This window comes from Zonotrichia albicollis, chromosome 9 (assembly GCF_047830755.1).
Source record: "Zonotrichia albicollis isolate bZonAlb1 chromosome 9, bZonAlb1.hap1, whole genome shotgun sequence".
NCBI lineage: Eukaryota > Metazoa > Chordata > Aves > Passeriformes > Passerellidae > Zonotrichia > Zonotrichia albicollis.
The window spans coordinates 25,606,284-25,630,389 of NC_133827.1; the positions used below are offsets into that span (position 1 = coordinate 25,606,284).

At 48.1% G+C, this 24,106-nt stretch overlaps 2 protein-coding genes across 3 annotated transcripts in view; both read right to left on the minus strand.

Moving 5' to 3' along the window:
* Window positions 1-8,876: 8,876 nt before the first annotated feature.
* Window positions 8,877-15,757, minus strand: FAM124B (family with sequence similarity 124 member B). 2 transcript variants are annotated; one of them, XM_026794906.2, is made up of 3 exons: window positions 15,613-15,757; window positions 13,393-14,685; window positions 8,877-11,890 (listed from the first exon to the last, which is right to left on the minus strand). In XM_026794906.2, the coding sequence occupies exons 2-3, from the start codon at window positions 14,110-14,112 to the stop codon at window positions 11,267-11,269; spliced, it is 1,344 nt and encodes a 447-aa protein (XP_026650707.2). In that variant the 5' UTR covers window positions 14,113-14,685; window positions 15,613-15,757; the 3' UTR covers window positions 8,877-11,266. The 2 variants fall into 2 exon arrangements, with proteins under 2 accessions (XP_026650707.2, XP_074403164.1); XM_074547063.1 differs by having other exon boundaries at window positions 13,393-14,680; window positions 15,613-15,754.
* A 7,516-nt stretch (window positions 15,758-23,273) lies between these two features.
* Window positions 23,274-24,106, minus strand: part of CUL3 (cullin 3) — a 55,081-nt gene continuing 54,248 nt past the window's right edge. The window contains exon 16 of the mRNA XM_005489314.4: window positions 23,274-23,754. Coding sequence (XP_005489371.1) covers window positions 23,623-23,754 — 132 coding nt within the window. The 3' untranslated portion in view covers window positions 23,274-23,622. The remainder of the gene's footprint in view (window positions 23,755-24,106) is intronic.

A 24,106-nucleotide genomic window follows, 5' to 3' on the forward strand; every position in this document is an offset into this window, starting at 1 on the left:
GTGAAAGAAAAACCAACTCAGCCAACCACATCTGATTGACTGAATTTTAAACTCAAATGAATTGACTTTCATCCAACTTCCAAACCCCAAACCAAGTACACCCGATTAGGCTAAGAATAAGCCTGAGGAATGGCACTCTGCAGGGTAATTCTCTGCAGAGGCTGGGACGGGAGCAGCTCCTCAGCTGTGACCGGCCTGTGACAATCTCATTAATTTAGTGCGGCGGCTCCGCTTCCCAGCGGCGTCTGGAGCTCACTGCTCACCCTGCCAGCCCAGCTCTGCCCTCACCCATGGCCTGCTGGCTTCTGGGGCATCAAACTGCAGCTCTGCACCTGGGAGCAGCCCCACTGAGCACTGGTCTGCCCTCCAGAGCAGGCTGGGGCCTGCATCCCTCCGGAAGGAGCGGCTGCGCAGTGTCCCTGAGGGAGGAACCAGGGGTTCTCAGAGTGGCTGTGCAGTGTCCCTGTGGATGAGGAATGGCTGTGCAGTGTCCCTGTGGATGAGCCAGGTGGCCTCAGGAGGGGCTGTGCAGTGTCCCTGTGGATGAACCAGGTGTCCCTGTGGATTAGCCAGGCGCTCTGAGGAGGGGCTGTGAGTGTCCCTGCTGCATGAGCCAGGTGGCCTCAGGAGGGGCTGTGCAGTGTCCCTGTGGATGAACCAGGTGTTCTCAGAGCAGCTGTGCAGTGTCCCTGCTGGATGAGCCAGGTGTCCCTGAGGAGAAGCCACACTCAGAGCCAGGCCCTGCAAACTGCAGACATGCATTGGTAACATCCCCAGGCACACCTGGCTGGGGAGGGGATGTGATCACTTGGTCACTCCCCTGTCACCTTGCTGGACCAAAGGCCAGTTACATCCCCACATTTCTGGGGGAATGACTGCGCTGCTTCCCACGTGTTTTGCCAAAGGACTCAGCCCAGACCCTCCTGCCTCTGGAGCCAGATCCCACTTCCCCATGACACAGTGCAGCTGGAGCTGCTAGCCACCGCTGGGAGAAAGGGCTTTCAATCACTAAAAGGGAGAAAAAGAACAGGAAAAAAAACCCACTTCAAGCTTGGCAAAGCTTTGTGGTAAATTTTCACTGCTTCTCCCACACAGCCTCTGCATCAACAAGGTTATTGTTATTATTGTTATCACAATTTAAGATTACAGGCAAATAGCTTTTAGAACATACAACGGGTGACTGCTTTCAAAACCCATCCGAAATGTCAATGTTAAAAGGGGCTGCTGCATGCCCAAAACATCTCCTTTCCCATTACCATCAGCAACCCTGTGCAATCCTCCATAAAGTAAAACCACATGCTGGAGCATTAATGATAATGGATGGACAGGCTGAGGCTGCCAACGTGCATTGCTGGGTGTAGGTCAAGCAAGACAGAGCACAAAACAGACACAGATAGACCAAATGCTTTCAAATAATCACCCTCTGAGTAGCAACCATGTGTTGAATCAAAACCATGATAGATTCTCCTGCACACAAATCCTACCTAGAGGAACAACTGAGAAATGCAGACGAGTTTCTAGGTGGCCACCAGGTATGGGCAGCCAGCACTGCCATCCTCACCCACTTCTCAGAGGCCCAGGGTGCAATATTTGTGAAGTATTTCCATTGTCAGCACAGCTTCCCTCACAAACTACTCACACCCAGGCTCTGGTGACGAGCCTGGTGTGAGGCTTGTCATTGCTCTTGCCATAAAAGCACAGCAGAGCACAGGAAATACAGGAGTCCCTCAGATCTCACAGCTACATCAGAAAGCTCAAATTAAACCTGGACAAAAACCCCATCCTGCCCTGGTTTTGGTAAATTGTGTCCAATCCAGCTGCAGAGAGTGGCACCTTGCCATGCAGCCCCAGCCTCCCTGGGGAGCACAGCCCATGGCAGCATCACCTTGCTGGCTCACCATGGATGGAATGAGGCACCAGGGGGGTGGAAGTGGTCTCCACACTTCAAAAGGCCCCAGAACATGCTCTCATTAATGAAACAGCTGAAAATAAAACCCAGCAGTCAGATGAGTGGGGCAAGGGCTGTGAATCTGCAAGACATTAGAAGAAAGTGTTTTATGGGTTTCCCTTCCTTCCTCTCCTCCCTGTTGTTTTTTTTTTTTTTTTGGCTAAAGGCTACAGGTTTTCTCTGAACACAGCTCCCTACATGCCCCATGAGTGGAAGTGACCCAGCTGGTGCCAGCAGCCTGGCTGGTACTGTGGGGGCTGCTGGCCTGGCCTGGCAGCTTGCACTGTGGAACCTGAATGTCAGGAGCTCTCTGCTCCCAGCCCCTGAGTGCTGCCTGGGCTCACTGGCTGCTGGCTTGGTGTGCTGCACTCCCCCGGCACGATCAGAGGGGACAGGCTGTGCCAGCAGCACCACAAGGAGCAGTAGGAGCCCTTCCTCCTGCCCTGCTGCATGGGCAGGGACCAGCTCCTGCCCTGGGCATGTCTTCCCACAGCACCCTGCTCCTGGCAGCCCCTCCACCAGAGCCTGCCTGCCAAGGGACTGCACCTCTGACACCTCCTGCTGCCATCTCTGCCTTGGCAGCAATTCCCTCTGCCAAGACTAAACCCAGGAACAAGCACCACACAGGGCACAGATGGAGCAGGAGGGTCCTTCAGGATGCCCATGCCACAGTGCCTGCCCTACCAATGCCAGCAAATTACAAACCAAATGCAACCTCTTAGAATAAGCGATGCCTGAGGGATGCCCTGAGTGAGGCACAGGCACAGCCCAGGGTTGGTTTCTTCACAGCTCAGCTCCAGGGCAAGCAGAGGCAGGGACAGAGAGCCCTGGGTGCTGATGGAGGCAGGCAAAGCATTCCTCTGACACAGGAAGAATTAAATGCTGGGGAGGCTTCTGGTCTGTCATCACTTAGAACTTGTAAACACAACAGAGGTTACTACCAGAGCTGAACAATGAGACTGGAAAACAGAAGTCTCCACTGAGGCAATTGCTGAGTCCAAGCAGTTCAGAGAAGTAACAGATTTGCTGTTCCCTACCAGAATGTGCTTGGCCTCCCATGGCACTTTAACCCTTTGTGCCAGGGGCTGCAGGGTGAGGTGGCTGAGCAGCCTGAGCGGGTGTCAGGGAGCTGCACCTCAGGGTGGCCACACTTCCCAGCTTGTGAGAAATCGGAACCTCCTGAAATCTGGTTTCACTCCAACTTGCAAAAAAAGCCAACACTTGTGAAATTTCTCACGACACAGAATGACTTTCCCATCTAGAAAGAATATCTGGTAAACATCAGCATGAGGCATTTCTGCAATCAGCTGTTCCCTCCACAAAGCCCAGTAGCTCCAAATTAAAACAAGATGAGAAAACCACAGTCAAATTCTCAGGGAAACTCTGCTCTCATCTTCTCCCTTCCTCTGGTGTCCCAGCTCACACAGGCTGCCTGGAAACCCTCACAGCCTGGCTTGGTTGTAGGTTTTGTAGAGGTGGGAGCCCAGTGCCCTCCTCAGTGTGAAACCCCTGGACCTGCCAGTGAAAGCAGCTGTGGCCAAAGCAGCCACCAAGGCCATTGGGACCCAGTGGGACCCTCAGTGCAGCCCAGGCAGTGTCACTGCTCCACCAAGGCACTGCTGGTGGTGGCAGGAGCAGCCTCATCAGTCACCTCCCAACTGCTCACCTCTGGAGATGCAGCAAAAGCTTCAAGAGCTGGCAGGAGGCCACACAGCAGCCACCATGCCCAGGGGACAAGGAAAACCCTAGGAAGTGGAATATCAGTGCCATGAAGTGCTACATTTCATCTAGGGTTTCACAACGCCCATTTATCCATGCCAGTTTTGTGCAGCCACCCCAGTGACCATTTCCAGAGTTCTGCACCCAGGGGTGCTGCTCCCAGCACACCTGGGCATCCTGAGAAAACACTTCTGTCTAACACAGCCAACAAACGAGGAAGGGACAGGAACACAACCAAGGTCTGATTGCTTGTTCTGCTGCCAGAGCGGAAATAGAACTTCCAGCCACTGGAATGGCCAAAATACATTCCCTTTGTGCTCACTGCACACTCAGAATCCTTTGTGCTCTCCCAGAAGTTTCCTTAGTGTAACCTCATTCTTTTATTGTTTTAATTGAGAATCCCTGGGGCGTTTAAAGCCAATTCTGGTAAAGCAAAACCACAAACCACACTCCCACTTCAACCATTCACTGGTGAAGCTTCAGGTTCACAAAGCAGCGAGGGGCCAGGATGGCTCAGGTGAGGGAACTGCTCACACAGTCATCCTTGCCAAGGGGAGAGGGAAGCTGAGCAAGGACCAGGATGGGCTCTGATGGCCTGGGCTCCTGGGAGGGCCATGAGTGTGGCAGCTCCAGCCTGAGGCAGATCCAGCCCTCCTGACCAAGCAGCCCCACACCCAGCAGGGCCACCCCAGCTCCCAGCACAGTGGCACAGTGACACCAGGGACAGTGTTGGAAGGGCTGGGAGGCTGGCAATGCCTCACCATCCCTCCATCTCTCACAGCACTGCCAGGAGAGCAGCAGGGAGCCAAACCTAAGGCAGGAGCACAAGGAGGGACTTTCTCCCCTTACTCCCCACCAAGGTGCTAAAACCCAGCAAGGCCAACAGGCAGGAGGCTGCCTCAGAGCAAGCATCCTTCAGTCAGCTGTCAGGGGATTTCACATCCTCTGCTCCAGTTTTGGGAAGGGAGGCTCAATCTCCACCAGCTAACAGCTCCTGCCTGCTCCTGCCTGCCAGGCTGCCCCCTGTGCAGCTTTCTCTGGTGCTGAGATACTGCTGGAGATGGTCCCAATTAAAGAAGTGAGGCTGTCACAACTTCAGTGGCACGAGGGAGATGAGAAAATGAACAGTGTCACTGAGTGTCTGCAGGAACAAATTTACAAACCTAATCACCTCCCAGCACAGCCAGGCTGCCAGTGCCTGAAGAGGGGTGATAGGGGAGAAGAAAGCTTTTGGGATTCTTAAAGAATATAAATTCATCCTGATAGGAATTGGGTCTGTCCCTGCCTGTAATCAGCAGCAAAACTGGGATCCTGAACTGGAATATTAATACAAGTGCTCAATGGGAGATGAAAACCTCTCAAAACCTCTCTGAAATAATAAGAATTAAACATTAGAAGCACAGCACAGCAAACTGCAATGCAGTTGTGCTGTCGGGAGGAGCCTGCTGAAAGGGGAGGCTGAGAAATTCCATGGAAGATGAAACTGTCCCCTGGCAGTGCCTGGGACACAGATCCATCCTGAATGCTCCCCGGGACACTGATTCTCATTCCAGATACCCTCCCAAACCTGGCTGTGATCCCTGTTTCTCTTTTAAAAACAGGATAATTGAATTTGTAGTACAGGTTGATCAGGTGCATCCCCTGCACCTAAAGAAGACAAATACATGGGAACAGGAAAGAAGCTCTTACTGTAACACCTACTGTGTTTTGTATTCTGTATTTCTGCTGTTAGGGTTTGGGGGTAGGGAACACCTCTGACACTTCAGTGAGGTACCAAGTATTTGGGGTGTTTAATTTAGGATATTGCATTGCAAATGAGCAACTTTTGCAGGAAATAGAGTTGATGGGAAGCAGCTGACACTGAGAAGAGCAGAGTTCAGGACACAGCTGGCTGCTGAAGCCCAGGCTGCAGGCACAGCTCCTGTGCCAGAAGGGGGGGTCTGACAGAGTGCTCACCCTGAGGAACACGCTGCAGTGGCAGGCAGCTCTTCAAAATGCATTTTTGTTCTCTCACCTTGGGTTTCCCCCCATGGTGCAGGGGTCACAGAGCAGCTCCAGCCCCCGAGCCCTGCAGGGTGGGACACAGCCCCAGCAGCAGGCACAGGGCCAGGTGGAAGCACATCACCCCCAGGCTCCTTCCCAAGGCCCAGGGGGCACTCAGGCCATTCCTGGCATCCCAGCCCATCCTCAGGAAGCTCCTGCTGCCAAGACCTCCTCCATGTTACCTGATGTCCATGAACAAACAGCACCCCGGGACAGGGATGTGCCCTCACACTTACCACAGCAGGGTCCTGAAGACTGAAGGAAAAATGAGTTTTCACTTCCCTGAGGACAAAATAAAGGTGCTGGCAAACAGTCTTGAGAAGGGGACAAAGCAGAGCTCCAACAGGAATACGCCCAGGCTGGGCAGCTCCATCCCAGCTGAGCCCCCTGCCCTAACCTGTGTGTGCTCCACTCCTGCATGTCCCACCCCAGCCTGTCTGTAAGAATGGCAGGACTGATATCTGGAGGCTCACTCAGCAAAATCCAGCAGCAGGACCTTACATCTTCAGCACACAGGCCCACAGAGCTGCTGCAAACTGAGTTTGTATGCAGGAGTGCCAGGAAGGATGGGCAGGAGCTCCAGGCTGCAGTGGCAGCAGCACCATGGGCAAAAGGGCTGCAGAGAATCCTCCTGACTGCCAGCCTACATGGGTGATGGGAGGGAACAGAAGGATGTGTGCCTCACAGACAGGGCACCACAGGAACACCCCTGGCCCTCTGTGTCCCTCTCACAGCCCAGACCTCTCCTCTGGCATCCCTTGGGCTGCCACAGAAGTTTCCTGTTCCTGATTAGAGAAAAGCAAAGCTTCAGGGCCTTTGAGCTTCATAATCCACTTTGCAAAAAAGGCACAGAGAGACAGACATGACCTGGAATGCTCTGTATCTGCTCCTGCTCTGCCCTGCCAAAGCAAAGGCCCCACTCCTCACCTCATCCCTGCCCTACTCCATCACATCTGAGCTAGAGTGATCATTCAGTGCTCAACTATTGGTGAAAAGGAAGAAGTCATAGCACTTTTTAGTAAAACATCTTTGTAGCAAGCTTGTCAGTACTATATCAACTATTCTCACACACAGCAGATGCACAGTAACCACTGCACCTGACATTGCACAGCATCACTGGCTGAGGCTGCCAAAAAACAATAAAACACATTAAGAAGAACTCTATTCCCCTTGTAACTTACATGACAGATCTTCCTAATTGACTACTCTGCCATCAGAGAAAATTAATGAATGAGAGAGACATGGGCTTTCTTTGTTATTAGTGCTTCTATTGCTTCCTAATCTATCAGGTTAATTTTGTGTTAATGAAAGTGAGGATTAAAATGCTGGAGCACAGCTGGGCTCAGAGACCTGCTGCTGCAGATAGCAGTGCAGAAAATGCCTTTCTGACACTTAATGTTCCTATTCTGGTCCTTTAAATAACATCTTCTCTGATGACCAAATATTCTGATCTTTAATGTGATTAATCAAATTGTATCCACGTGTGTGGGTGATGAATGATGACCAAACCTTTTTCAAATAAAAAGATTAACTGAGTTTTAGTAGTTAATTGTTATAGAGTAAAAAAGGCTGAATTATTCTGATTATGCCAGCCTGTAAAATAATCCAAGGAAAAGACTAAAAACTGTGACTTATGCCAAAAATTTCTGAAAAATAACAAAAACTGATAGGAGCTAAAAGCTACTGCTTGTCCCTTTTGAATGTTTGCTTAAACAAATTATGTTGAAGCATATATAGATGGAAGTATGAAAAAAACAGTGCATTGTTTATCAAGAATAGGATCAGTACTATAATGGCATCTTCTGTTTGTGCCATTAGTACTTGTTGTATGAGAGACAAAAAATGAGTTTTGTTTAACCTCATGTTTTGTCACAGAAATTTTAGCACAATCTTTTATGCTCGCTGTCTCTTTCCAAGAGCAATTCTCCGGTAGATTTTAAGCAGCTAAAAAATGATGAATGATCTCATCCCAAGTAAGGGACACAGGCGGGGGAAGGATGCCGTGTGCGGGCAGCAGGCGGAGCTGCAGTGACAGGGACAGCCCGACCGACCCCGCCACACTCGGGACAGCAGAAACCCGACAGACATAACTGTAATAACAGCAATAGTCTGGAAATCTGCAAAAAACAAGAGGTGACAATAGAGGAGATGGCCATCACTGCCCCAGCCCTGCACAGGTGACACAAGTGGGCACCGATTACACACAGCCCGGGCAGGGGCTGGAGCTGCCACACTCTCCTTCAGCAAAAGAGACAATTTCTGGTTTGTGTTCCTGTCACAAACATGAGATTTCTGAAACATCTGTTCTCCCCACCAAGCAGCTGCGAGGCTTTGCTTGTACTGGGTGCAGAGAGGAGAAGGGAAGGCACCAACACCGGTGGAGAGAAGGGAAGGCACCAACACGGGTACAGAGAAGGGAAGGCCCAGCCCAGCCCCACAGTGTCAATCTGGGAGCTCGGCTGTGCTCACAGAGCTGCCCGAGGATTTACCGAGGCATTCATGAAAGCTGAATTTGGCCCAGAATTCAGGGAAAAGGGCTTTGAGCATGTGCTTCCCCAAAGAATCAAGGCTGCCAGGCTCTTTTCAGCCCAAGAGGCCGAGCCTGTGCCCTCACTGACCGCGGCAGGGGTTTCCTGGCTCCTGCCCACACCATGCCAGGAGTGCGGAGCAAGGGAGCCTCCCTGCCTTGGTGTTTGTATCCAGGCACCAGGGAGTGCTCCCGCTGCTCCCGGGCACCTCATCCCTCAGAAACGCCACTGTGCTTGCCTCAGAGGAGACAAAAGACACAACTGCTGCTTCCAGGGGCTAAACAAATAAAAAGCAACAGCACTCATCCCTTCAGGTTGTATTAAAGTGACCCAGAGCAAGTTCTCCTGCATCTTGTGAGCCCAGTGTCACAGCTCACTCTCTCAGCACATACCCTGCTCCTGTAGGACAGGTTTCCTCCCTCCATCACCCAGACTGTGCCAGGGACCCAGGAGAAAAGCGTTTCAGTTCGGATGGGCCTGTTCATCACCATCCCTGTGGGTACATGGCAGCATCTGTGCCCCCTCTGGGGTCACCCCGTGGCTCACAGGAGTCCCTATGTCCCACTCCTGGTATGGCATTGCCTGGAACAAAGCAGGATCCCACTGTCCCCCAAAAAGCACACAGCTCAAAATCAGAATCTCGGTTACAGGGTGTTAATCAATGCCGCCCACCTCACTGTCCATCAAAGGAATCAGCAGCTCAGCACCCACAGCACCATGACCCCAATGGTCACAGCCATTCCCACCCAAGTCCCTTATACCGAGCTCAACACACCAAAGGTAAAAAACCCACTGCATTTCCCTTCATCCAGTGTTGTGATGTTGTCATTATACCACAAGAGTTCTATTGGCATTGTATTGCAAAGGTTACACATTGCTAGAGTTTCATACCTCCTTGATGTTTTCTGCAGGCAACTCCTCAAGGCACTGACTCCAGCTCCCCACAACCGACCAATCCACTCTTTTATAACATTCTTCTTTATTGGCTACAGCTGCAGCCTGTTAACATCAGGCCCGCTCCTAATCCTTAATAATTGGCTCAGCTGCAACTCTTTAGGGGGTAAGATTACATTCTATACCACCTTTATTTACTTATTTTCAATCCCCCTACATTGTGATGCCATGTTCCTCTCAGCATAACTTGTCGAACTCCCTCCTCAGTTTCCCACCAAGGCTGTTTTCCCCAGTGTGCTTTGCTGGGACAGCACAGGGGAAGGGCAGCCCTGGCTGAGCTCGCTTGCCAGCCCCACACACCCCATGCCTCCTCTCTCTCTGGCTCCTTATCAGGAAGCTCCTCTCAGGGTGCTTGGGACACAGATCTCCAGCAACCCTGCCAAGCCGTGCTCCTTATTAGACTTTTTTAAAATCCTGTAAGAAATGGAACAGTGTGCAAGGAAGTATAAAATAGAGGCTGCAGAGATATGAACACTCTGGAAAATGGGAATCTTTGCCTTTCACTACTGAGTCTGTCCATGGAGAAATGTGCCCTCTGACCCAACTCACCCTGCACACCTGTCTGTGTAACACAGAATTTGTACTGGATACATCCTGTGCTTAAAATACACAGATTTTACATGCTACTGTTAAAAGCGGTATTTTCGGAGCCATTTTCCTTTGACGCCAGGCCCTTTTCCATGATCTGTTACAGGCAAGGTGAAACTTGTCCCATTTCTTTTCCAAATGATGAAGCATTTTCTCCAGGCTAGATACTGACCTTATGCCTCTTTCTTTTAGGTAAAATAAGATTATGCTAAATAGTCACAGTCAAGTACCTTGGGCACTAGGGAGTAGAGAGAAGGCCATGAAATCTCTCTTTAAAGCTGTTTCTCCCAGGAATCCCACTTCTGCCTTGATTCCCAGTTCATGATTATCCCATCCATAATTGTGAAAACCTGGGGGGTGTTTGTAAGTGTCCAGTGAATGAAATGTCCTGTTCTGTAGGTTTTGGTCCCCAAATTGAAGGGTTCATGAGAATTACTTGGCAGGGCAGAACCAGCCGGAAGGGCCCAGAGCAGGAACTTCCTATATCCCCTCCAGAATTCAGATATACTTAAGGGAGAAAATACCTCTTTGTGGTACTGTTTGGAGGTAAGTATCCCCAGGTGGGGCTCTTCTTTGAATAATTTCACTCCTCCTTCATATTCTTCCCATCTCTTTCCCACTGAGATTTATTTAATCCTACTTGGGAAAGCAAACTGATCAAGATGGGAGTTATTTCAGCATCTGTTGATGCTGAATCATGACTTCATTTCTCCTGTCCTTTTTACTCTTGAGGATTTAGCAATTCCCTCCAAGACTCTCAACTTCTCTTGTCTTCTGTTAATTAAAAACCAGCTAGGATTGCCTGCTAATTGCACACTGGTTTAACAAAGCCTGGCCTGTTGCTGTGTTTATTTTAAGTATCAAATGAATAGGCAGCAGCAGGTTTTACTGGCACTTGTCTTCAAGTGTGTGGTTTTTGCATGTACTGTGCTGAGCTGGGAAAAAGCTTTCTATTTCTCAATAGAAATATTTCAAAGAATATTCTTATGTTTCAAATCTTGCATAAAACTGACAACACTGATAGATTTTAAATACCAACAAAGGAAAACCAGCATGACCACTGTGACTGCGCCACGAGCTTGTTCCAGTTTGTCCTAGCAAGGGATGGTGAGTCCCCACAGCTGGGGGCATCCAGCTGCTTGGGCAGCTCAGCCAAGCTGCACCTTCAAAACCCATCTGAAGACATCACTGTCTAATTTTCAGCATCTTAGAACAGCTGTAGGGGTCACATGGCTTATTCCTATTCATTACACAACATACCCTTCACCTATTGTGCATTAAAAACCAAACCAAAACATCAGCTTTCTGTAAATACAGTGTTATTTTTTCCCTGCAGCCTCCTTAGCATCTCTCATGGAAATTCAGTGTCTGCCTCAGTGACCCCTAGTGGGATGTCACAGGACAGAGCAGCAACAGTCACAGCACATCCCAAAGCGCTCCGCTGTCCTTTGCCAAGCACGAGTCCGTCAGGCACGTTTGGTTTCGGTCATATATAGAATTCCTGCTCCTCGTCCGCTGCTGGCGGTGCCGGTGCTGGCAGGGGGCAGCCCGGGGCTCCGTGCGGGGCTCTATCCTTGCAGCCCGGGGCTCTGTCCGTGCGGGCCGGGGCTCCGCGCGCGGTTCCGTCGCTCCGGGCCGGGGCTCGCAGCGCCGGGCCGGGCAGGGCACTGTCGGTGCCGGCTCCGGTGTCTGTCAGCGGCCGGAGGCTGCTCCGCAGGGCCCCGGGGAACAGGCTCAGCGGGCAGCGGCCGCTCTCAGGGCCCCGCACGGCCAGCCCGGTGTCCACGTCGGTCTCGGTTCCCCGCGGCGCCCGGCCCGCCCGCCCTCGCAGCCACAGCGCTGCCCAGCCCTGCTGCGGGGCGGCCACGCCGGGGGCAGAGCGCAGGGGCCTCTGCAGGGCACTGCCCGCCCGCTCGGAGCCCAGGCATGCTTCCACTGGGGCACATTCGGGTTTACCCTTCGGAGCTCGGACCTCCCGGCTCCTCCACCCAGGATCACCCTGTTTGACAGCGACTGGCACACAGTCCTGCGGGATTCTTCCATTACCTGTGTTGTCATGCTGCTGGGAAAGCCCGATGTTTGTCTCGAGGGTCCTGGAGCTGCTTTGAACCTGTTGAAAGTGAGAGAGAAGCCGGTTATCACACATTTCTACCTTAACTAATGATGATGCTCTCGCCCAGCCCGGCTGCGCTGGGGTCACCTGCAGCCTGACTCAGCACACCTGGGGGAGTCCCTGCCGAGGGAGGCTGTGGGTACAACAAATCCACATGCACTCCAGGGAAACCTCGATAAACACTGGGAAAGGACAGCCACAGCCAGTTACCACAAGGGGCTTCAGGGGGAGTGACAACTCTATGTGGAGTCTGTGAGCAGAGCTTGGGATTTAGTTTGCGATATGGCAGGAGGTCAGGCCACGGGGTAAATGCAGGTGCTCAAAAGAAAGATTTACAGTATGGGCTGAAGAGTTGCAGAGTAAAGCACTGGGCTGTCAGCCTGCTGTCTGGAGCTTGGACACAAGATACATCCTCGAGTTCAAGTGGATTACACCTTCCTTTGCGAGGAGCACACTGCAGCACGGTCACAGCCCCAGAAAAGCTCCCAAATTTCCTGCCGGTGAATTCATGTACATCTGTCAGCTCAAAGACCTTGTACCAAAAGCAGGAATAGCCACAGAGTAATTTAGGAAGGGACCTCTGGAGGTCACCTGGCCCAGTCCCCTGCTCCAGGTAGGACCAACTTCAAAGCTATGTGAAGATACCCAGGGCCTTGACCACTCCAAGAGGGTGAAAATCACTTTATAAATTGATATTGAATGAGGCAGCAAGGGCTGCCCTAAGATTAGTGTTCAGAGCAGCACAAAAATAGGCTGAACCAAGCAATTAATTTTAACAGAGAACTTCTGGGAGGAAAAAGACAGGTCAAACAATTTAAAATCCAAATTACAAGAAAAATGACCAGAGGTGGGAGGGGTTATTAGAATGGAAAGAAAGCCAAACTTCCATTCTACTCACATATGTAATTCTCACTACATATGATCTCAGCACAGACTTTGTCTTTTTTTTTTTTTTTTTCTTTTAATTTGTATTCATATAACCTCTGGACTGCACACTTCAAAAGAAAGGCAGAGATTTCCTAGGACATATCTCTTTTGTCACTTTTGCCCAACTGCAACTCACTTGTGATCTCACAACCTTAATTGCAGGCAGTGCTGTATCAACATTACACTTACAAAACTTCAGGCTTTGGATGCCAAAAATCTGCTTTGAAAAACACTTATACAGCAATGACTTATCAGAAAAAGATTAGGCTGCTACAATATATATTTTTTTTTTTTGAGGCAGAGGAGGGAAGATGTTAAGCTAGTGTGCCCTAGAAAACATCAATAATCTGCATTTCAGGCAAGCAGTAATAATGTTAATTTAACTGTATAAAAACATTCCAAGGATCAGTGCTTATATTTATCAACAGCATCACAGCACCGTCAGACACCGATTACTGCATTCACAAATCCAAAACAAAATGAACATGAACAAACAAAATCGTCATTCCCATTTTGAACCAGTCCTGCTTCCCTTGGAAACAAGCGGATAAAAGAGCCCCGCAGACACATACCTTGAGCAGAATTGTGTTTCCTTCATAGTCCTGAGTTTGCCACCTGGAGCTGCTGATGGGCACGCAGGGGTTGGGCAGCAGGGGCACCAGCTGCCCGATCTCCTGCACCTTGAACTGCAGGGCCGCCGACTCGGGGGGCTCGGCCGTCACCCCGATGGGCAGCTGCCTCAGGCACAGCTGCACGGCCGCGTGTGGGCCGGAGTGCAGCACAAACACACACTGGGTGCCCTTCTGCACGCTGCCTTCCCTCTGCAGGATCAGCTCGTACAGCCTCACCGCGTCCTCGAAGTTGTCGAAGCTGCAGTGCAGGGTGACGCGCAGGATCTCGGGGCCGCGGCGCACCCGCCTGATGCCCCACACGGGCAGCTGCTCCTCCAGCCCGTAGTATTCCTGCTGGCATGGGGCACAGCGGGAATTGGCAAACTGGGCACGCTGGCAGCGCCAGGGAGGGCGCTGGAACTGCTCGTGCACCTGGAAGATCCGCTCTTCTCCCAAGTCCTCGAGCAGGAAAAGGAGGATGGAGATCCCAGGAAAGCTGCAGCTCCTCCTGCGGTATCTCTCGTAGTATCTCAGCGGAGGAACTCGCTCTGACACCAGGAAAAGGCGAATGTCCAGGCAAAGCCACTCCAGAAGCCTATCCAGAGTTTGCTGCAGAGGGATTGCGCGTCCCAAATGGGTGAGGAGATGCACGGTCATCAGAGACTCTGCTCCATCATCCATCGCAAACACTCCGGGCAAAAAATCAAACCAGACAAATTGGTGCCTTCCTTTTACTCTGCCTCGGGAATTGTACTCTGAGCCTTGAAGAGAATGAGCCTGAACTCCCACAGGCTTTGCAGTAACCAGATGAAACACGTGGGTCAGCACATTGTGCCCTAGAGGGGCCAGGTGCAGAGTGACAAGGCTTTAAGCGAGCAGTCCCAGGTCACATCCCAGCGGAGCTCGGCTCAAGGCTCACTCCCAGCTCTGGAGCTCTGGGCACTGGGTGTCTGTGACCCAAGCGTCCAGGAGCAGCACTGCATCCTCCTGCCGTTCACAACACAGGACAGCAGAGTCACCAGCGGCGATTTCCCAGGGTGAGGTGATGCTCACTTGTCTCCCGGCAGTGGAAGTGGCCGCTCCGGACCCAGCCCAGTCCCACCGGTGCAATCACTGCCTTTTGCAAAGCCCATGTGGCGCTCATGGCTGAAACGCTCAGCAAATTTCCTTGTAGTCAGCAGGCTGGCTCTGGCTCATTGTAAAAAGCCTGTGATCTCTGGGTCCCACCCTTCTGGGGCACACAGATAAGCTGTTCTTTGAAAACAAGGAAGGAAAACAAAGTAACAAAAGAAAAAACCCAACCATGTGAACATAACAGATAACAATAAGGGCAGATATAAATCAGGAAAGAGGAGCTTTGGGAAAAAGCCTCTATTCCCAGTTACACCCTTCACAGCACAGGTAACTTCCTGCCTAACTGGAAACCAGGTCCTGGGTTACTGTACATAGCCCATAAAAGCTGGGTACCAGGCTTCCCATTCTCAGTGCCCTCTTTGCTTCTTTTTCCTCCTTTACTTTTTTTTTCCCCTGAGATACCCATATAATCAGCAGCCTTAATCCATGTCCAAGGGTTTTTTTCTTGCTCCTTGGGTTTACATATTGGTAATTAGCTTACTGCATAAGCTACAATAGGAGTGCTGCAAAATACACTGCTTTCCAGCTCTCTTCTAGTGTGGACAATAAATCACACTGTCCCTTCATCCCCCTATTTGCCAGCCCAGCAGCAGCACAATACAGGTCAGGCCAAACCCACTTCCTGCCCAGAGCTACCCCCACTGTAGCCAGTATTTCAATCAAACCTGGGGCCTCTGGTGATCTGTGCAGCCCCATCTAATTAAAGGCAGCACATCTCTCTCTGCTGACATGCCAGCTTCCCTCCAAACAGCCAAGCACACAAAGCAGTGGTTCACTGTTAAGAAATCCCAGCATCAATAAGTCTGTTATTCAAAATTCTGAAAATTCAGAACTATTTTTTTTAATATGACCCTAACTTTATATTCAACTAAGTAAAATCTCCAAGGTCTAAAGGTATAAGCAGCAGTGCCTTGGTTTGCTGTAGGGAGATCTCTCCCCCTGGTAGAAACACACATTCATGCTTTAAAAGCTACACTGACACCTATGTACAATAAAAATTAAAAAAGACTGTCTAGAAAACGAGGAAAAAGATTCTTTTGCACCCACCTGCAACACTTCAAGCAAATAACTGCTGTTGGGAGGGAGACAAAAACAAAATTCAGCCTTCAGACAATTGCAGGAAGAGAGTGAAGAGTGCAAGTGCTGAAAACATTAAAATGCTCTAGATGAGCTCTGAACAACACAATTTCACTAAAATATGGAAAAGGAAATGATTCATCAACTCCTTGCTACAGGGCAGGGTCAGGCAGTCATCTGCCTTCCTGCCTGTGAAGAGCAGGGGAATTTGCCTGTACAGGAAAACACTGAAACACACAAAAAACCCTGAAGAAAGTCAATTCATCAGGCCTTGGGTTGTGTCTGGAAGCAGCTCCCGTGAGCAGGGTCCCCTATTCCCAGCCCAGGTGAAGATCCTTGGGCTGCTACAGCACCACAGCCCCACTGCCCCCTCCCTGGGAGAGGACCCCCACTCCTCCCTGCAGACTGCTTCTCTCTCTTGGGGCACTGAGGAGGAGCAAGGCTCTCCTGGTGCAGAGCCATCACTGCTGCCTGGGCAGCTCTCAGCCCCAGCCCTGCTCCAGCCTGCTGGGTAAAACCTGGTGGGCAGCTGCAGCTCTGGGGTGAGGGTGACAGAGGATGAGCATTCTTGCAGAGCAAGTGGAGAGCAAGGGCTGGTTAGGGAATGATGCAGAAACCTCGGCCCTCTCCAGCTCCTGCTGTGGCCATGGGGAGCCAAATTGTTTTCCAGATGGGTAGGTTCCTCCCCACAGAGGCTGCTGAAGGCATGCAGCATCTCTCCTGTTTTCCCAGCAGCCAAAAACCTGAGCCTTACTCACAAAAAGGGCTAAATCCTGAATCCTCCACCATGTGTTTCTGCTGTGCTTGCAGGGGTGAGACAGGGAAACAATCTCAGCTCTGAAAGGAAGCTGTCTGGAGAACAGTTTTAGGGCTGGTTCTCAGCTCCCCAGCAGCTCTGGGTCAGGGGCACCCACCAATCCTCCTGCAAGGAGCATGGGAGTGAAGCTCAGCCTTTGTTTGACCCTGTTCCTCAGAGGAGGGCAGCCCCACCACCCAGCTGAACCTTCCTGTTCTCTTCCCCTTGCTCTGACAACTCAATATCCTTGGGGAAGGGCCCAAACCAGGCTCCTCAGCCTTGGACAAGGGTATCCTCATGCCCTCCCTTTGTGTCCAATCTGCCCCCAAACCTTAGGACAAAGCCTGGGTGCAATGGCCCTCCCTGCTGCAGCTGCTGAGCTCAGAGCCTTCATCCACTGCTGGGCTCAGGGGAACAGGGATGGCTTTTGCTGGGTCATCTAAGAAAAACAAAGTGCTGATTTCACTCTGATCCTGAATGGAATGAGTCCTTGCCTTCCTCTCTGCCTCCCCTTCCCCCAGCTTCCCAGTCTGGCTGCCAAAGGGAAAAGCACAAGTTTCACAGTGACCTACTGAACATGCCAAGAAAGATCTCTTCAAGAGATTAGAAAAATAGCAGTTCAATGGTATGTGAAAAGTGGCTTTGCTGAGGGGAGGAGGGGTGAACAATTCTGATATGGGACTCAAAAAAATCAGGGCCCCATTCCCACCTGGCAGTGACTGGTAACACAGCAGCACATAGAGGAAGCTGTGGGGCACTCCAGCTGTGTGTAAGAGCAGGACAAATATGAACTGGCACTAATGCAGACACTGGTAAGCCCTGCACAAATTCAAGTCCAAACATAAACAACTAATAAACACTTTATGGTATGAAACCTCAGAGAATACTGCCTGCTGGAAGTCTAAAATTCTACAGTGGAAAGGCTTTTAATTAATTTAATTAAAAATTCCTTTTCATAATCAATTCCTGAGTTGTGTCTAGTCCTCTGCACTGTTCCAAAGGGCAAAGAGCCCTTTGCTCCAGCTGACACCACCAAAACTGATGATGCATCACAGGATTTAATAAATTCAGAGCAACATCTGTAAGGAAGGTACTTTACAAAGATTATTAGAACATAATTAACTGGAGAGAGACTGAGTATGTATTACCTAAGCACCTTGGGAGAAGGCCTCATTAAATACATGACTCAGGCTTCCTAATTTCTTTTAAAAACTTTCTTTTTTTCTTTTACACCAATCTCAAGCTCTGCCTATAACAAGGACAAAACTACTAAATTAAACTGTAGATGACAGTTATATACAGCATACACAGTACTGGGATAAAAATCAAGATTAAGGCCTTACTTGGATACAAAAATCTTTTCAGAGGTTGTCTCTGGCTTCAAACCCTGTGACTCTGATCCATCACCACTTTGGAAGAACTAAAGACTCAATGACCAAAAGATCAAACACCATCTAACCTACTGCATTTATTTAAGTAGACTTCTTTCCCAAGCTATTCTTATTTCTTCTTTTTAGTCAGCTATCAGAAAGTAGTGATCCAGCAAGGGTCTGTCAGCAGGTGATGCAGGGTTTGGGGCAAGAGCAAGGCTGAAAACAGCACTGAGACACAGAGATGAGTTTCCCAGTAGTAACAAATACGTTGTAGAAAGGCAGTGGATGGCCTTGGGCTGGTTGTCATACTCAACTCACCAGGTTATGTGTCCTCAGCCAGTTACAGGGCACTTTTTCCTCAGTTTTCAGTCAGTTCCATTTTTCCTCAATTTTCAGTTTGTCTGAAATATTTTTTAAAAAACCCAATACACTCCATGCACCCAAACCAAGACCCACTAAAAGTAATGAGCCAATTGGAGGTTGTACCAAACAAATATTTCTAACAAAGATCAGAGGAGGGGTCAGGTTGGAAGGGACTTGATGGAGCATCTGGTCCAACCTCCCTGGGCATCAGTTTCTGCCATTGCCTCTTGTCCTATTGCTTCACACACAGAGCAGAGCCTGGTCCATTCTCTTGACACCCTCCCTCCAGTCCCTTGTAGACATTGATTTGATCCCCTCTCAGCCTTCCTGAGACTGAACAAGCCCAACTCTCTCAGCTTTTCCTGTGGTGTCCTGACTTTGAAGAGCCAGCATTTAGCACTGACCCGAGATGGCATCTCCAGGATCCCTCTGCCACATCCCCAGTGTCACCCTTCCACAGGTCAGAGTGGGACAAGGGGGAAGTCAGCTTGCTACATGTGAATTTACGTGCCCAGCTCCAGGGACTGGTTTCTGAAAGATTTAATGTTTATATACATTACGCCTCAATTAAAAATCTTCCAGCAAAAGAACACAGGCAGATCTGAACAAACCCAAGACTTGCAGGGCCCAGTGAAGTGTTTGTTTAACCAGCTCACATTTGGCACTGTTGAAGGGCACTCAGAGCAGGATTCTTGGAAGGCCAGCAGCAGCCCGGGTGTGACTGCTCCCTGCTGAGTGCTAATAAGAGGCAGTCCCCAGGAGGTGCTGACCCCGCCAGCCAGGCCAGCTCCCGCTCAAGGAACAACACAGACCCACCCACTGTGAAGGCTTCTAATTACTCCCCTTCCTGAAGACAGCCTTCCTGAGATACAGAATAATACACCCAACTTGTAATTAAAAGAGTCTTGGCCTGGATCCCACATTATTCTGGAATTGCAGATTTGCATAATTAAGTTGATACCAAATGCTGTGACAGACAAGCTGCAGGAGATTATTAGCCTCATCTTTAACAGAATTTCAAAAGAAGCAAGATCCAAACAGCCAACAAGTATTAGCAGAAGTGGCTCTTCAGGTCTAGGAAACTCAGGCATTACTGGGATTTGGGGCATGTTCTGGTAACTTTGCAAAGGAAAATCTGCACATGAACTCCAAAGGCATTGTAAGGAACCACCAGGCTCTAATGCAGCATCACTCTGAGGCTCCAGGACTTCTTATTGTGAATTTTTCCTCCCAAAACCAGGACTGCTAAAATGAACTCTATTCATATACAGGGGCTGGAAGTTGCACTTTCTGGTGGATGCCCCTTTTCTCCCTCCAGTTTTACTCAGGCAAACAGGAGCTCTCCAGACAATTTCCTTGTCCTGTCTGCAGCTAGTCCAGGTCAGCAGTTCCAGGACTGGGGAGGTGAATCAGGCCTTTCCCTCCTGGGCAGCAATTTGGCTCTTGCTTTAGGACAAACAGCTACTGAGAGCAGGCAGACCGTCAGGCTGGCTCCAGACACAGGCAGATACTGATGTGAGGTATTAAATTAATATTAAATGCAGTTTGGGGGCACAATCTATGAACACTTCCCTGCACAGCAAAGGACAGAAAAGTGGGTGAACTATTGTCCTGTACCTTTTATCCAGCTTTCATCTGGATATGTAAGTTCTGCATCTTACAGTCTTTTCAAATGAACATTCCAGAGGACAGAGGAACCATTAAACTCACACTTCAAACTGAGTACAGCGGTTATTACATTTACTGTCCAAGCTATCAAAATGAGAGTTTCAACAGAAATTCACCTTTGTCCCAGACACCCACAAGATGATGCCTGCTGTGCACATTATTTAGTCCAGTTCCAGGCTGTCAAACCAATGCTTGCTCTACAGGGCTCCGTGGAAGGGGGAGCTCAGGATCAGAGTGCAGCTCCCCCTAAGCACCACGAGGAACAAAGCAGAGCCACAGGGTTGGATTGAGCTACAGAGGTTCTGGCCAGTTTTGGACATGCAGAGGCCACAAGCAGTTCCAGTTTTTGGTACTTCTGAAAAGACTGGAACCCCATCTCTGTGCAAGCTTGTCTCAACTCTGCATTATGAAATATTCTATTACCATATATACATATATATATGTAAGTGCCACCCATCAGGTACTACACAATTTGATTGCAATTCATGTGAATAAAAACACTTCACCCACCCAGCATATTCAGTGCAAAGTTTCTGTTTCCACTGTGTGAGGGAAAGTAAATCTGACACCAGTGGCTGATTCTAAATGAGCAGCAGCAAGTAGAACAAATTGTGTTGCATTGGAAGCTTCAGGGTCAACAGAGCAAAGTTGGTCTTTGGAAAACAGGAAAGACATTGCATTCAGGAGTAGTTTAACATCACAGATTCGGTCTGCTTGGCATTCATTTATTCTGTGAATTGCCAGGGGGGAGTTTGTATGGATTAATTCCAGGGGACACAAAGAGTAAACCAAAGCTGTAAAGGTAGTGAACATGGAAAAGAACAAGAACTGCACCAGGGATCCATAGGATCATCACATTGTTATGACAGTAAATCAGGAATACTCTAAATCCCTTTAAATAAGCTCATGTACGAGGAAAGTACATGCCTACACATCTTCAAACAGCTACAAAACTCAAATCCTACTTTTAATTAAAAAAATTCCGAAGAATTAAACTCCATGTTTATTAAGTCTTGTTACTGCTTTCAGCTGCACATTAATGCAAAGAAAACAAACATTAATAATTGCACTCACATATGTAACTACAATCCTACAAATGAAATTTTAACAAAATTACAAAGAAGCTTTAAGTAGAAATTAAGAAGGAACTGAAATTAGATGAGGCTTAGCAGAATTCTACTATAGATTGTAAATGAAATCCCACTAAGATACAAACATGTAAACATTAAACTCACCTTAAGCACAGTCTTAGGGATGTCTTCTTGTCTCTTACTGGAACTTTCACATTCTCCATTTTTCAATCCTCTACCTCATGTTCAATGGTAAAGGGCATATTTTTGAAATCTGACTTCAGCAGAAGTCTCTTCCTAAATAGTGTCTTCTAAACTCTATTAAAATGGAAACTATGCTCTTAATACTTTTTACTGAAAACAGCCATCACCACCTGCTGTTCTTCTGGCAAACACTCTTGCCCACACAGCTTTTAAAAAGACACTCTTCAACACCTAATTATACAGTCATTCACACAACATTCAGCCTCCCAAAAGCCACCAGAAGTAGGAAACTTCAGCTGATGTACAACAGAAGTACAGAGGCAATGCACAGGACAAAGACCTCCTGTCCCAAATCACAACACTCACATCTCTGTAAACTTCACAGGGAAAAGGACTTGAACCCGTTCCTCCCGGCAAAGCACATGGGAAAACATTAACATGCAATATCACAACATTGATGCTAATAGAGTCAGTTATACATTAAAGAAAACCTTCATATGAGTACATGGAAGAGTGATTTACATTTTGAGGAAGATGTTTCTGATGACTTTAAACAAAATCAAAACCGTAGATCAGCTCCCTGTGTTTAGTACTGTTGTACTGGCTAAACAATGACCACATCTCTACTGAAGAATTGCATACCCTGTGCAGAGACAGAGGTGTTTTAGTAACAGCCAGCAAACACCTTTCCAATAGAGCCAGTGGCCCAGCTGTTTTCATTTGGGGCTAAATTCCTGATGGACAAGGCAAGAAAGTTCTTCAGCCACCACCTCCTTCTGCGGATTCAAAACCTACTCTGGGGGTGTGTGTGTAGGTGTGATGGGGGTGTGCGGTAAACTTAAAGCTTCATAAAAACAGCTTCCAAACAGTCAAGCTAAAATATCATCCTAATTCCAGTCCCTCTCTTTAGAAGAAATATCCTACTCTTGAACAACAGCCAGGACTTGTACTTAACAGGCTGGAGAGGGGTAAAATTGTGGACACATTGTGAAAAACACCCTCCAGTCACACTGAAATGTTGCACCAGCACCATGCACTTGTTTAGCACAGCCCATCAAGAACTGCTCTGGCAGATGCTCTACAACCACGATTTTCATTTTGCTTCATTTCCAGCTCTTCATATTGGAAAGCCCATCCCAACTATATTTAACAAGATCTATGGGTGAAAGTAATGTGAACCAAGCCAAAAAATACTGTTTTGAATTAAAGCAGAAAAATAGTTATGGCTGGGAAAGCACAGAATATGTGCATTGGAATGTCAGAAATATGGTTTAATAAAAGCTGCAGTACAATGCACACTCAAAAATTTCTAACTGTGAGAAGAATGTTGCCACCAAACTCCTATTTTTAATCTATTTTTGCAGCATACTGTCAAGAAGAAAAAAAGTTTTAGGGTAAGAACTAAAAATTTCATTACAGTAACAGTTTTTTATTGCATGTTTAAAATGCATTTTTAAAAACAAATAGAGCACGCTGGCTTCACTTTAATCTCCTGAAATATGCATTTAAGATGGGAAGCCCTGGGGCTACAGCTTCATCTATGATATTTATTAACAAAATACAATCCCAGTACATCCCCAGGGGACAGTATTTAGTTCCAGAGATTGTCAAGCCTGTACTCTAACACACTTGAATTAGTTGCTTGTGTACACTAAATCCATTTATTTTAAATTTATTTTGTCTACATTTAGTGAAATAAAAACATCGCCCTGTACAATCCACCATCAGCAGTGAGTACAACAGCAAAAATTATTATACAGTTTATACACACTAAAATCTTATCCTTTTTCCTATAAAGAAACCAGAAAAAACCTAATCAATATAGAGTTTAATTTAGAAGAACTCAAATTACAGAAGGGAAAGCCAAAATTATTACGATTTTTTCTGAGCCCCCAGAAGTTCCTGATTCATGTTGTTGGAACAGTGAGTGCAGCTGGAAGAGTGAAGCATGCTCAAGTTGTCTTCTTGGGTCTTCAAAAAATTAGCAAGTATTTAAATTAAACATGTCTAGTTAAAAAAAAAAAAACAAACATTTGAAGCAGAGCAAGGTAAGTGGCAATTTTGCCTTACCACTCGTGGTTTCTTTTAAACCCAACTTATACAATGCGCGAAGTGCTAAGCAACACTACAGAAACACATTTACATCAACACTGAAGATCTGGGGAAATGAAATTCCAACAAATTTATTTTTTTAAATGAGCTGTATTTTCTAAAGTCATTTTTATTTCTCTGTTTTCATACAGTATTGAAAACAAACGCGGCACATTCACATTTTCCCGAAGAATTGTAAGGATGATCTCTACAGGGATAACGTTGAAAAGCCTGAAGCTCAATTAATTCATGTCAAAAACTCTCAAAAGGAGTAAAAGGCTTGATCTGAATGGTCTAGAACATGTACTGTAATTTAATAGAGAAGATGGTCGTCTTAATATTAATGATTTAAAAGAACTTCCCAGTTCATGCGAAGAGTATAGTCCAAGAATAAATCAAATTTTCTGAACGCATTTTATGCTACGTAAGTGTATACTTTGCGATCCTCAGGTGTTCGTGCCAAATATTCTCTCTCAATAAGTCCTTCAATACGTTTTTTAATAACAACTGGACTTGGTAAGAATCGGGCCTTCAGCTGCTGAGTTACCTAAAACAAAAGAAACCCAACAATATAAAATCACAGCGGAAGGAAGAACTTGATGTACTCTAACAGAACACAACAACCAGAAAAAGGTATTAAGACAGAGATGGTGACAGCTACAGAGCATAAAAAGCAGCTTGCAGACTTCTGACAGTCCCTCCACTTGCTTGCTCATGTTGGGGTATGATTCAAAGCTCCACAGAGGCATGGTCACAACCTGAGAACGCTCCCAGTGTCACAGCTCTAAGGCAGTTCAGGAGTGCAAAATGTGTCCTGTGCTGGAGCTGTGTGAGCTTAGCAGTGAAAAGCAGCAGGACTGCTTCTCTGCCATGAGCTCAAATCTCGCTAACCTGGACCC